This window comes from Cicer arietinum, chromosome 7 (genome assembly GCF_000331145.2).
Source record: "Cicer arietinum cultivar CDC Frontier isolate Library 1 chromosome 7, Cicar.CDCFrontier_v2.0, whole genome shotgun sequence".
Lineage (NCBI taxonomy): Eukaryota > Viridiplantae > Streptophyta > Magnoliopsida > Fabales > Fabaceae > Cicer > Cicer arietinum.
In genome coordinates this window covers 4,645,737-4,661,363 of record NC_021166.2, presented here as the reverse complement: position 1 = coordinate 4,661,363, position 15,627 = coordinate 4,645,737, and the positions used below count along the sequence as shown (strand labels likewise).

Genomic DNA, 15,627 nt, shown 5'->3' with positions numbered 1-15,627 from the left:
GAAAAAACAAAAGGGGAAAGTAATAAATGAATGACAGTGATTTGTGATTTAAAATTTAAATTTGTGGCTACCATTTATTTTAGTTTGATTAAAATGATGCAATCCAGCATGCAAATGTTTAGTCCCAAAAAGAAAGATTACCTACACCACAATTTTGAGAAAACATTTATAAAATTTATAGAAAAAATGCTAGTAGGTGCTATAAATGTATTGTTTAACAAATTTTAAAAATAAACGTTTATGCATAGTTATGTTTTATAATACATTGAAAAGTATATTTAATATTCTTAATACACTTCGGAGCAAAAATGTGTTCATATATTAATATCAATATGAAAAATAGTGAATTTGATTTAAGACGACTTTTACAATAGACTACAGTGATTTATGGTTGATCAATATTTAAAAATTATAATAATGATCAATATTTTTTTTATAAGATCATGGACATTGTATACTATATTATACTACTTGCATTCTCAGTTTGCATCAAAATTATAAATTTGTAGCTACTCCCAATTAGTAGTGGTTTCATTATTGCTTCCGTTATTTGACGTGCTTAAATTGTCACATATCTTTTACCATTTCAGCATACTACAATGCACAAGCGATATAAATCTTATGATATAACAAAACTAATATTAAAAAATACCATTACAACAAAAGTATTTATTAGTAATATTATTTTTGAAAATGACTTTAGTTCCTTATTTAGTTAGACAATAGTTTAATTTTTGAGTGAGAGCAATAGTACTGTAACTCAGATTGGGAAATTAGAGAGCGAGAAGATCAAAATCAGAATCTATTATTGCTTACTGTACCTTTCGTGAACTGATAAAAGGAGTGTGAAAAAAAAGGCTGCTGTTATAGATTTCCTCACTTTATCCAACCCATGATGCTGTAAATTCTTTACTCTGTCTATTACTGCAATTCTTCTTTTCTAATCTTTATATTCATAGTAATATAATTTTAATTTCATTTATTTGGTCTGGATTATGATGTATGTTATCAGGGAGGGTCACTACATAAAATTACTTTATTATAGTGAACATCATTTTCTTCCAAACCAAAAAGTACATTACTTTTAGTGTAGTGTAGTACATTGATGATTCATTCTCAGGTAGGATGTATGAAAGAATATTGGAAGAGTAAAAAAAAATAAGGGAAAAAATATTGGATGAATATAAATTCTCCATTGGAAATTTCAAATAAGACTATTAAACTCTTGAATCCAGATAAATTCGAGTAGTTTACTTAAATTTGACTCATAAATTCATAAGTAGTTTATGTAGATTTGACTTGTAAATTCATAAGAGTTTTCTTAATATTAAAATAATTTACATATATAATAATACAAATAATATTATCATTAAAACAACAATAATTCAATATTTATATATATAATAAAATATGAATATTTGTAACTAGATAATATATCATAGTAAAATTTTGAGAAACAACAAACTCATATTGACATATAATAGTTATCCCTCGCAATAATTCTAGAAGCGTAAGGTTTTATTTTAAAACCAATATAGATTAACTAGAATAGTAAAGTAAATTAGATATCGAATAATATTAATCAAATTTTATATTTTAAAATCAACTAAATGTAGAATTATAAACTATTATAAAATAAAGAATTTTCCGATTTTAACATAATTTATTAAAAAGAGAATTTATATATATGTGTTAACTCGTTTTCATAATCTAGAACCATACACTGGTAAAAATTTAAAGTGTTATATCAAAAGTTTTACGATCTTCCAAGTATATTAATATTAAGTAATTTTTATTAAAAAAATATTGTTATTTAGTTTATTCATTTTTCAAATTCTCCTAATTCAATTACGAGTAACAATGCAATTTATTCATGACGAAAAAATCTTGTCATTCAAAAATCAATTTAGGAAAGTGTTTCGATGTACCAAAAATTCATATACCTGCTTAGCAATCAAGACTAGGAATAATACAGACATAACTATATTCTTCAATTCACTAAGTATTCTTTTATAAGGCTCTACAAGACACAAATCAGGCAATATGTCGAATATGTGATCTTGCGGATTTGAGATCAAAACATTGACGCTATTTGTGGGAAACAATTATCTAAGTCATTATTAGGAATCAAAACTAAATGTAGTTTATAAACAACATTCACACTACTTTATCTACACACCACTTTTCACAAAGGGCGAAACTGTGAGGGATCATACAATATCCAATTGGACAATACTTTGAAAATATAGTGTTACGGATTTGAGGTCGGAACATTGGCGTCGTTTGTGAGAAACAAGGGTCTAAGTGACCCATCAAGGCTGACAAACCCTTTCGCCCCTTAGCCTTGACTATGGGTACTATACTGATATAAAAAAAAGTCACATTTCTCGAAAATCAAGTCTAATGGTAGTTTATAAATAACACACATTGCTCTATCCATCGAAACGTCTTTTCACAAAGAAAAAATCGTGAGAGATCACACAAGACCCAAAATAGAAAATACCTCTAAAAATCATGTGGTATTGTAGATTTGAGGTTGCATTAAATGTGAATACTCCTTCTATCCCTCAATTAATGATTGAATGATCCATTTGATCTTTTCATACATACATACTAAGATAAATATATAAAAGAAAGACGATTAATTACACTATACTAAATTACCATTTCTAAGTATTGGTGTACTCATCATTGTTATTAAAAAGTTGGAGACATGGATCTAAGAGTAATGCATGTGATATTAATTAGAGGATACAATTGAAAATAATAATTAATATTACATCTAAAATTAAGTGGCTAGAATGGTGATGTGTGCATTCAAATAGAAATAATAAGGATAAAATCTATTTTTAGGATTTAAATGAAAACCCATTTTAAAATTAAGTAAAAAATAAAAAGACCGAATCGAATCGGTTTTTAGTTCGAAAAAGATATAACCTTGTTTTTTCAGAAGTAATTATGGGTAGTTATGTAAAATTTGATCTATAGGAACAACAAAAAAAAAAAACTAAAATTAGTTCGGTTCGATTTAGAATAATAAATCAATTCATCGATTTATAAAATAGTTTAATTCAGTTTTTTTAAACTAAAGACCAGTTGTTTGGTTCGACTTTCTCAAACTGAAAACTAATTTAATTTAGTTTTCAAACAATTTACAACTGAACTTTATCCATTCATACTATTAATTATGTCAATATTAACTAACTTATTCACTTATTATAATCTAATTTTGTTTTACGCCGCATAACTTATTAAAACGAAATATAAAATTACAAACCAAATTGGTAGTTCTTTAGAGGTATATTTTAAAAATATTTCTTTTTTTGGTAAATGATATGTCAAATAATTTGAAATAGATTTTAAATTAAGTTGGATAAATTTTTCCGCAAAATGATGCCTATGTTTAATGAGAGAAATAATCAGATTGTAGAACTATTTTAGTCTTTGCCTGTCTCAATTTATACAAGTAGTATAGTAGAAGAAAAAGAAGACAAAAAGACATGAAATCAGATTGTAATGTTGGAGCCGCAAAATTTAGTCAAACGAACCGATATATAAATATAAAGCTCAGTTCATATTGGCTTCTTTATCACCTTTATTAAATTTGTCATTAGGACGTAAGAGGTGTATTGTTGAAAATAACGCCTAGTTTACATTTGAAAAAAAAAAAAAACAGTGAATCATGACAAAGACATAAGCAAATCATACAAATGTCTCTCTCTCACTCACACACAACATTTTTGGCAAATCATAGTCATGTATAGAATTTACAAGTTTATGAATAGGTTGCTCTTTAGGTAAATACTGAAACCAAATTATATATATAATTTTGTTTGTAATTAAAATTTATTTATATATGCACGCACATGCATAGTGGAAGTGAGTACTAAAAATATACACAAATTCATACCCGTTTAATTTTATTAGTAGTGACTAGAGGACATAATTGAACGTACAGTGCTAATTTTAATTTATCTAATCTATTACTACTATTATTTGCAAGTGCTCATAATGACTAAGTCATTTACCATCCCTACTATAGTGATCAATCGGCATCTTAAATTTTAGAAACGTGTAGCTTCTAATCTACCATAAATTTGGAGTTCACTCACTGATTTTTTTTAAGCTCCAATGCGTCAACTATCATTATCTTGTGTTTCAATGCAATTTTGTCGTAGTTCCTTGGAAGCTATACATTGTAGCTTTCTTACTCCGTAGGTGTTGAAGTACATGTTTGAAAAACTGGTAAATCACAGTGGAAACGGACGTTAATTTGAATCTATAATTCCTAATTTCATTAAAAGTATCACACTCTTATTACTTTGGAATTCAATAAAACCTTCTTATTGCTTTGGAACGCGATAAAATCTTGCACAACTCACATCCAAACATGCTTTTAGAACATGTTTTTGGATTTAATTTTGATAAAGATAAAAGTAATTTTAGAAGGACGTAATTGATTTTGATATGTTTGAATGTTTTTGAATAAAATAGATTTTGACTTCAAAATTAATTTTACATAAAAAAAAATCATTTTTTGAGTTTTTTGACCTCAAGTTTATTATTCAATACACTTTTATATAATATACTTCAAATTAATTTATTTTATATTTAACCATTTTTTACAAAAAAGATATTATTTTTTTTTTGTCAAAATCAATTCGCTCATAAATCAAATTTGTCACTGACAAACCAAATTTGCCGTTTGAATTCAAGTTGAGATTGATATTATCACATTTTAATATTTCACAATTATGTGTGATTGAGCGGCAGAGAACAACTACCTTAATTTTTGAACTCTCTCACCATGATTTTTAGAAGTTCCAACATTAATTACATATTTGAATTGACAATAGATTTAACAGAACCACAATATGTTAGAACCACAATATGTTAGTACCATAATTTTATTTAAAAAAAACTACACTTTAAGAACCACAATATACTAGTACCGTAATTTTATTAAAAAGAACTACACTTTAAAATATCAGTTATATCACGGAACTATTGTTATTTTGATAAATTCTCTCTTATTTCGAAATTGTCTAAATCACATCCAACCTATATTTTTATGTAACCTCATGTCATATATTTTAAGCATAGTCGGTCTTTGGAATTTTGATGCTTTGAACGAATAAAAAGATAATGACTTTGTATTTGTTTTTTTTTTTTTTGTATTTTAAATTTATTAATAATTCAATTATAATTAAGATTTTAAAAAAATCATTCATTTTTTTGTCAGAAAAAAATGGATAAAAATTGAAACATTACTATATTGGGGGAACTACTTGTACAAGTAAAACAATATTTGGAGGTTAAGTAGATGTGGAATAAATGTGACTAGGCAGGAGTGATGATGGTGTGAATCAGATTTCGTGATTCCCATTGCCTTTCCATATTTTCATGAGTCAAACTAGCGGGAACTATGAATTTCACGTTCCCTCCTCTTTCAAAGTTTTTATCCTTTTTGCCACCCACTCCACTCGTTTCAAATAAATAAATATCAATATCAATTGAATCGAGTGACCCAAATTTAATCTAACACTACGCAAAAGCGAATAATTCAATTATACATTCATTCAAAATATTTGATCAACAAACGGCCTTAAATCTTTGCATGAAATTGGATCACACAAACTATTAAGTTCTACTACATGTGGATCACCCAAAATATAACCTAGTGTGCTTCATTGATAGCATTTAAGAATGGAAACTGAAAATAATTTAGATAGTGAATTCGAAAATGAAAATTTGAAGTAAATTCATGTTATTGTTATTATTTTTTTGGCAAAACAAAATTCCCCATAACGCCGACATAGGGAAATTTACATCATACTACTAGTAAACATAAGAGTGGAACAACAATAAGAAATAGAGAGAATTTATATTATAGTACCAAAATTGGACTTACAATCATCATTAATTTCTTACAACTCATGACCACACACTCATAATAATTCTCTCATTGCAACAATAATCAGTAGCGGAAAATAAAAATATACATTTATGAAAAGGTTGTTAGGCTCATACTGATAGATTCATTTGATTGGATCCTAAAACAATAATCTACTAAATTCTAAAATAAAAAAAATAAAAAAAAGATAGGGCAAAGATTTAGGTTTAATTTAGGCATAAACGGATCCATAAGATAGAGACATCAAAAGCACCGCAGCTTGTTCTTCTTCTCCCAATTTCTTCCAATGCGATCTCTGCATAAACACTTCTCTCCCTAAATTCAATAATTTCTGCTTCAAATTCAAATTATCACCAACTTTACTTCCTCCTCCATTGCTCTTTTTTCCCTTTCTTGATCCATCTTCGTTGTTTCCTTTGCTTATCCCTAAAATAGCTCTCTTCTTCTTCCTGCTCCTGATCCCGCAAGCATTACATAGCGACTTCACAATCAAACACAAAAACACAGATCAGATCAAGAAATTAGTGTGATTAAGATCAAAATCGATTAGATCAAATCAAAATCAATTATAAATTGAAAAATTAATGAAATAATCAAGTATACCTTTGGTCCTGCAGGACCGCCTCTCCATAGAGGAGTTTTGGAAGTACCGCAATCGGCGCAGGTTTTCTTCTGTTCGGTACTAGTTGGACTGTTATCCGATGAAACGGCGTTAGGGTTTGATGAATCTTCACCGTCTGATCCCTGAAATTAATTAAAAAATAAACAAGATTAGTTACTTGTAATTGATAATCATGAATGAATGAAGTGTGAATAGGTTAAATCGTTAAATCAACACTAACCTTTCCACTGTGATCAACCACCATTCTGATTTCTGATCTAACACAAACACGATTTCAATAAAAATGGATGAATCAGAAATGAAAGATCGAGCATGCAAGATTGAAGAGAATGATTAATGAAGTGACTGTGTAGAGAGAGAGAGAGTGAAGAGAGATTTATAGAGAGAGAAAGAGCATGAGTGAGAAAGAGAGGAATCGAAAAGACAGACTAAAACACAAGACACACGCGCACGCACCAGCCGCAGCAGATCTATAAAACAACATACCTTTTATAAATGGGGATATCAAAACCCTAAATCTTATCCTTTCAAAATTACTGTTGTACCCTTCTTATACTCCCAATTCCATTTTCACCCGCCAAAACATCTAAAAATCGACAAAACGCGCCACTTCCTTTAAAAGTGATTTTTATTTTTGTTTTTTATTGATGATTAATAAATGATTAATTAAACAAATTTGCTTCGCTTGCATGAATGGTGGTGAGCTAGCTTACTCATCAACAGCGGTACTTCATTTACTCCAATCAAACCGTTACCATAATAGTGCCTTCAAAAAATCTTACTCGATACGATATACTAAATTATACCAAATTTTTTATTCTGTAGCTATTTTATAGAATTTTATTTGTAAATGAGGACCGTGTAAAAGTCTTTTAAAATATCAGTTAATCTTATTTGTATGGTCGTTATAAACTTTTTACATTTATCTTACTTATATCAAAAGTTACAATTATGATATATTATAAAGTGATTTTTTATATTTTTTGGATATAATATTTATTTATTGTGTAGTTATTTTATATAATTTAATTTGTATATATTGACTATGTAAAAGTATTTTACTCTATCAGTTAATATTAATGTTTAATCATTAAAAATATTTGACTTTTATCTTAACTATTTCAAAAGTCACAATAAGTCAAATCCTAACTATTTCAAAAATCACAAATTACTGTGATGTGACTTTTTACACTTACTACATAGTAATTAAACTTAATAGTTAAACTTGTGTAGTTAAATGACAATGTTAATAATTTTTATTAATAAAATTGGTTTACATAATATTTTTTTTTCTTTTTATTTATTGTTTTAGGTTTATACTGCTGACCAATTTTTTAAAATGATAGGACAACTTTATTTTCATTCATTTTAAAGTTGGAACCCTTATTTTAAAATTTAATAGTTTTTGTTTAATTTTTTGAATATTTTAACTAAATAAATAATGATATGATATATTTCAATTATTAATATATATGAAATTACAATAAAACCATTTAAAAAATTAAATTTCAACTTCTAAAATTAATCATATCTATAAATTTAATTAAAAACATATAAATAATTAATTTATTTAGTTGGTTCTACTTGTATGTCGTGTCATTTAAAATATGTAAAATCATTATTTTTTAGTTAAAAAGTATAATATATAAATCAAAGTTGTATGATCTCAAAATAGGAGGACCAATTCTCCAAATTTGTGAAAATAAAGTGACAAAATTGGGACTTAGATCTTTTCCATCTAAACATCTCTCAATTTTGACCAACCATCTCTATTTCAGTTTTTTATTTTTATTTTTTCAATTTGGATTGAAAGTTTAAATCATATGTGCATGTAAAATTTTATACAAATATAAATTTATTTGGTATGTTATTGAAATATATCAAAATTAATGTTTTATACACTTTTATTGAACACTTTTAATTTTCATGAGTTTCAATAACATATCAAATGATTTTATATTTGTATAAAATTTTATATGCAAGATCTAATAGAGAGAATTGACCGAGATTGAGTAATGTTTGAATTGAGAAAATTCAAACGCCAAAAATTATAATTAAGGCAAAAAATTTATATAATTATAACATACTAGTTGCGTCAATTTTTGAATATTTAAATATATTATACATTATAGTGTTTAAATAAATATAATTAAAGTTAACTTTTCTAAAATGTTATATTAAACGTCAAAATATGAAATTTATTTTATTTGTTTATTAATTTGTCAGTTTAACTAAATATAGACTAAATTATTTATTTGAGACTAATAGACTATATCATATTTTCAAAAAAATCATACTTAGAAGTAAACTTATGACACTAAATAGACTAAAGACTAGTTTCCTTTGTGAAGTTATTTTCTATTTTCATTTTTCAAAATTTATATTCAAAAACGGATAATATGTTATTTTAAAGTAAACAATTATCTATAATTTTAAAAACGATAAAAATGTTTAAAAAAATAATTTTTATTATTCTGAAAATGATTATTCCTTAACTAACATATCTAACTCTCATCCTTAACAATAATTCACTTCAATAGATTTTCATCAAAATAAATTAAACACATTTAAAAATACTAAATATTTTTACAAAAAAGAAAAGAATCACTTATTTAGGTTAAGGAAACACAATCTCTTATTTTGCTGAGGTGAGTTTTAAGTGTTGCAAAAGCTAACTTGTACTAATTCCGCTAACAACCATACATGACAGAATAGGTAACTACTAATAATCACGCAACGTTAAAAAAAGATCACGTTATTATCATTTGTGTATTTCATAAATCACGTGTAATAGTAGTCAGAGACAAAACTACTCATTGGAACGTTTGTTGTTTTATTTGTGGACTTCTAATTGCCACCTGATATATGCCTCCACAACACACTACTTCTAAATTCATACCTTTTTTTTTACAACTGATTTTTATTTTATTTGAGTCATACGAGATGAAATTATATGATTTTTCAGATGGATAATTTGATTTAAAGGATTACACTCACTTGTTTTTAATCCATGTAGCTATCGGTTTTTGCTGTAACATTTTATTATGGTCCTACCGTTACTAAAATATCAGGATGGCCCTGTTCACAATAGATGTGCATGCAGTACATATGATTTTGTCTTAAACTTAACGGTGGCAACAACATTTAATTTTTGTCTTAATTTTTTTGATGTTTTGATTTAAATTTTGTCTTTTATTTTTGTATATTTGAGAGGGATATACAAATATTCTGAAGTAACACTTTGTATAAATTTAATTGTTTATATTTTCGTGAAAATTTGCCATTGGGACAAATTCTGTCAACTATTATTCTTAACTTTTTTTTAGGGATTGTTGCATGACATGTTAATAATTCAACTTCTCATTTGGACTTCAGCAACATCTAATAGTTCTTAATAATCACATTGAAACACATAAGCAAATATCTTCATTATTTCCTCTTTTTCTTGTAGATTTAATTTGAATTTGAAAAGACAGAGGAGAAACTTAATCTTACAAGAATTTTTTGTACAAATTAGTAATGGTTGGTTCAGTAATTTATATAGTTGAGTTGCCAAATTCAAACTATTGCTCATATTGTTCTCAGATAATTAAGAATATTGGGACGTTTGGATAATGCCTTTAGAAAACTCTCTTTTAGTTTGACTACTTTATTAAAATCTTATATTGTTTAACGTTTGGTTAATGCCTTTAGATAATGTTTAAGGTTTTTTATCTTGTGGGCTATACTCTTGACCCTATCTTTCATTTGAGCAAAGGAGATTGATCATCCTAGCAACACTTTGGCAAAATGGTTATGTCCAACATTACCAAGTTATCATTTTGCAATGATATACTTCATTTTTAGTCAATTATTCCATTAACCCTGTTACAGTAACAAATGCAAACAAAAAACTTACTATATTAAACACGGAATAAACAACCAATTAGATGTACGCAAGCCATACATAGAATATAGGTAAGAAAATGATTACACGTTAATTCATTTATAATTCATACTACAAAATTTATGTGTCATTTTAAAATTTTTGAAATAGATACTGTATTCATCTATCACTACTTCACCCACATGTTCTATAAATATTCGGTTTATTAATATATATCAATATATCATTCCTAGATTGCCTTTTCAAAGATCAAAACTAACTATTTATTTAGGATTGAAAAGAAACTAAATATTTTGTCCCCACGCAACGTGATTAATGGGTCATGATCTATTCCTCAAACAACCTTGTATATTCTCATTGTTGCATTCATTAAAACAATAATTTCTAAATTTATAAAGCACTAAATACAAGGAAAATAAGCTACATAATTAAATCACGTGAAGTCAGCGACAAAATTGCTTGAACACTTGTTTGTTGTTTGTGTATACTAATAAGCTATACATACATAAATCACGTGATAGTTTCACAATTTTTTGCTTTAAAACGGTGACAAATATTTGAACAGAGATTAGAGGGAAAAAAGAGGAGAGATTCGTATTATATATTTTGTTTGATAAAAAGAAAAGTTGATGTAGGCAGGAAAACTAAGAAAAGGGAAAATAAGTGTTTGTTTGATTGTGTTTTACTTTTTAGTTTTTGAAAATTATTTTATAAATAAATTTTAGAAAACTGTTTTTAAGAAGAAAATTTAAAAAAAAAATCTGTTTGACAACTTCAACTTTTAAAACAGTTTTTGACTAGAGAGAGTTAAAAAAATTGAAAAATAAAAAGTAAAACACAATTTATCTGTTTTGTTTTTTTAGTTTTAAAAAATATAATATTAAAATTAATTTTACAAAACAGTTTTTAAAAACAAGTAATCCAAACAAATTTTATAGTTTTTAAATTTTAAAATACTAAAATAGAGTTTTTAAGATGTGAATCATACAAGCCCTGACTGTCTCCCTTATTTGTTTCACAATACAAGAGTTTTGGTATAAATTTTAAAATCGATTTAGTTTACGACATTATTATAATTCTATTTTACATCTAATGTATAGGAATCTCGCATCTCCTCACTTATGGGTAACATAGGTGAATCAATTATTGATATCATAATGATTTAATTGTAGTTTTGATATTTTATTTTAATTAATTCACTAAATTAATTTTATATTTTAAAATTCAACAGTTTTGATAACTTATTTTTATTTTCTAATTAAATAAATAGTTATTGAACATATTTTAAATAATATGACATACAATATTGTGGTGTAGAAGTATTTATATGCATTAATTATTTATATATTATATTAATTAAATAAATTAAACAAATAAATAATTTTAGAAGTTAAAACTGGAAATTTAAAAATTTTCTATTGCAATTTCACGAGTATTAATCAATTTGACGTTATTATATCATATGTCACATTTTTTAAAATATATCACATCATAAGTTTTTAATTAAAAAATCCGAGTGAAAGACCAAAACTATTTGATTTTAAAATAAGATAACCAATTTCACGAATTGAGTTAAAATAAACGAACCAAAACTGCAATTAAACTTATTATAATCAATCATGATTGATCATACATATGTACATAATATCAATAATTCATTTAATCATCAATAGTTAATATTATTTATTTTATTCTCTAGAGTAAATTATTCACTTTAAAAGACTCAAAATCCTATATACAAATCCAAAATTTTGAGCAAAGATGATAACAAAGCCAAAGGTCAAATTATCATGCCTAAGGATTTTTCAGATATACAAATATACATTATATTCAATAACTTTGATTTATGTTCAAATATACACCTTAAAAATAGTTGTTAATAGCCCTTGAAATCATGATAGACTATGTTCAAGAGTTGCATTATTATGATATTCCTTGATTTATACAACAAGTAATTATCTATATATTTAAATTGTGTATTAACCCTATATTTTATCCAAATTTAGTGTCAAATTTGTGTCAAGATTACACATCTTTGTTTGTCCACATAATCACGTCTTTCGATTTTATTCAAACCAATCACGTCTTTTTACACATCACACCAAATCAACACATTTTCAAAATACAAAATTAACAAATAAAATAACAGGTGAATACTACAATTGAAAATTTGGGTCGAAAGAACCAGCTAAGAATCAAAACATTTTTGAGTTAGCTATAGTTTTTACCAAATTAATGCAGGTCAAATCAGATTAATATACAATCTCCAACTCACCATGTGTTGCAAAGGAAAAATCAAGTAGGAGAAGTATGAAACAATGCACAAACAAAGAACTAATTTTCTCCTTGGATGACCCAGTAAAACTTACAAGTATACCTAGTACTCTAAAAATGGCACTCAAAACCGCATCCACCCCCCTTAGGCCCTTATGCCATATAAGAACCTGGATACTTCCCCCAACATCTGTATTTTTAATAGAACAGAGCTTACAAGGCCATGCTTCAGTAGTTTAGTTCCACACAGCAAACCATTTAAAGACATGGTTGCGTAAACCGAATCTCCCCGACACCTAATTAACCACAATGGACACTTGACCAGACCGTATCCGGACACAAGGTGCAAGGACTGACCCTCCAGACTATATTATCTAAAAATGAGCCAAAATGACGATCATGTGATTTTCTTTACCCGAAAGACTAGTAAAACATGTACCTACTCAAGAAAAGATCTTCAGCCGCTGAATTTGAATCCACCAGATGGGAGTGGAAACTCTTCGCTTCCAAAGTTGAAACCGGGTGGATCACCATCTCTTGAAGATAGTATATCGTCTTCCTCTTCCAACCAGTACGCTTCAAGAAGTTTAACAGCCCTCTCATATATTTCATTGTTGTCGTGACTCTGCAGGTTTTCAATCTTCTCCAATCCACCAGAATCATCTACCATCTGAGCATACAAGTTGGCATCTCCACGGTTACCCAGGACCTTCTCTGTTTCTCCAACAATCAGAATATTCTCTAGGCCCTCTAAACAGACAGCGACGATTCTTGGATCGGGGCAAATAAGCAGATCACAAATAGGTTTTATGCAACCCTGACCCACCAAGTACCTTGTAACCCCATAAGACAAGTGAATACCATAAATTCACAAAATTAGAATTTAAAGAACAACCAATTAAAGAAAACACATACTTGATCTGCTCATGAGTTCCACCAGATGTAGCATTTGATATTGCCCAAGCAGCTTCTTTTTTTATGTCAAACTCTGCATGTTGAAGAAGGTCGACAAGCGGAGCAATAAGACCAACTTCAATAACAGCCTACAAATGTAAAATGTCGACCAATAAACGAAAATGAAAACTGAAAAATAAACTCAACAATAAAATATAAACTCATTTGATCTCTCAATTATCAAATTAGAAAATATATATATTCAACGCCCTGTTTCCAGCTGGACAAAAGCCTCCATTTAGTAGGATAGTTCTGACAAATTGTTTGTACTGGACCAACATCTACCTTGCGATGCAAAAATAAATTTCATCCAATCCAGCCGATCCGCCAAATTTCACAAGCTAGCTGAGACCTCATGCTCAAACAGTCAAAACTCTTGTTCTTATAAGACAACACAATAGCAAAGCTCAATGTGTTAGGAACCCAAGAATTGAATTTTAAGGATTTAGAGAAAGAACACTAGTATTTAGAAAAAAGATAAAAAATAATAGGAGAAAATATTTCCCACAAAAATGATTACACAAGAGTCGATACACTCCTACAATGATTTACACCATTCAATTTCTAAAGTTGCTAAAAGATACTTTCATAAGAGATGGAACCTTTACTTATAGGTATGTACACTAAAGATAAGAGAGGGAAAGGATCAGTAACTAACTCTACTAACAAACATAATAGTCTATGTTGAAGTTGTGGGATTTTAGATAAAAGGAGGAGAGAAAATAATAAAAGTTTAAATATTATTGATAATAGCTTTATACTAACTTGATTACAAAAGACTTAATACCAATCTCTATTTATAGAGAAACATAGACTAAATCCCAAATGAGGAACAAGTCATAATAATAATGAGAGATATACTAAAATATCTCTCTATAATTATAAATTGATCATAGGAAATAACTCAAGATACTCTAATATAAATATAAAAGATATTTATATTTTATAATATTCTAACAGTCTAACTACTTATAACAATCTCAACCAATTAACTACTTCTACTAACTAATTCTCCTTTATCTAAGTCCTAACACACTGACACCATAAACAGACTCTTCTGCTTGAAGCTAGATGGGAAATAAATATTACATAGGTGGGGTGGTGACTAATTCACTATTCATTGTGTTGGTATTCCCGAGAACTAAATATAAGCTGGTTATAATCCCAACATATCTCCACCATAACCACTTACTGTCTATTACGAGTCTTATGACAGAACAATAAGCCACAATAAAAATTATGAAAACCTGGGACACATTTCAGTAACTTCAAAAGTTTAATTTCTCCATTAATTGAATTTAGTATGAAATCATTATGTATGCAGAGTCTACACCAAGTACTAAGTAGACAGCAAAGTACAAAAAATAAATAGAGCCTGTAAAAACAAAGACATTGACAAATAAATTAGGATTTCCTGGCGTACCTGTATTTGCTCCTTAGTTCCAGCTGTGATATTTGATATAGTCCAACAAGCTTCTTTCATTATGCTTTTTGTATGATTTTGTGTCAATATGTTCAAAAGGCAAGGAAGTGCACCGTGATTGATCATTAACTAGCAACAACAAAAATAACACAATAAGAAAAATCACAAAACTTGAAGACTGACAACTGCAACTCTATCCCTTTTGATAATATCAAGTAATTATTTCAACTGGTTAGAAGTCACTACCTGAGTCTGCATATCATCTCCGGTCACAATATTTCCCAATGTACGAACAGCAGGGATCAGCGCCAAAGGAAATGGGTTTCTGGAAATGTATACAAAGTTAGGGAAATCAACAATTGAAACAACATGAACAGGGTCCTTTTAAACAAAGTATAGTAGAACTAATACTCACCGAAGAAGCTGCACCAGTCGGCCACATACACCTGCCTCAATAATTTCTTGAATTATGTCAATTGTGCCATCAGAAAGGTATGACAAGGCCCAGCAAGCATCTGTCAAAACTTCTTCATCATCCAAACAAACCAAATTCT

At 27.8% G+C, this 15,627-nt stretch overlaps 2 protein-coding genes across 2 annotated transcripts in view; both read right to left on the bottom strand.

Annotated features, from left to right (window-relative positions):
* Window positions 1-5,854: 5,854 nt before the first annotated feature.
* On the bottom strand, window positions 5,855-7,002 carry LOC101509226 (GATA transcription factor 15-like). The gene is made up of 3 exons (XM_004508111.4): window positions 6,757-7,002; window positions 6,518-6,658; window positions 5,855-6,395 (listed from the first exon to the last, which is right to left on the bottom strand). The coding sequence occupies exons 1-3, from the start codon at window positions 6,778-6,780 to the stop codon at window positions 6,126-6,128; spliced, it is 435 nt and encodes a 144-aa protein (XP_004508168.1). The 5' UTR covers window positions 6,781-7,002; the 3' UTR covers window positions 5,855-6,125.
* A 5,582-nt stretch (window positions 7,003-12,584) lies between these two features.
* Window positions 12,585-15,627, bottom strand: part of LOC101488904 (importin subunit alpha-like) — a 6,305-nt gene continuing 3,262 nt past the window's right edge. The window contains exons 6-10 of the mRNA XM_012717985.3: window positions 15,489-15,625; window positions 15,320-15,398; window positions 15,074-15,202; window positions 13,612-13,739; window positions 12,585-13,529 (exon numbers count right to left, since the gene is read on the bottom strand). Coding sequence (XP_012573439.1) covers window positions 13,154-13,529; window positions 13,612-13,739; window positions 15,074-15,202; window positions 15,320-15,398; window positions 15,489-15,625 — 849 coding nt within the window. The 3' untranslated portion in view covers window positions 12,585-13,153. The remainder of the gene's footprint in view (window positions 13,530-13,611; window positions 13,740-15,073; window positions 15,203-15,319; window positions 15,399-15,488; window positions 15,626-15,627) is intronic.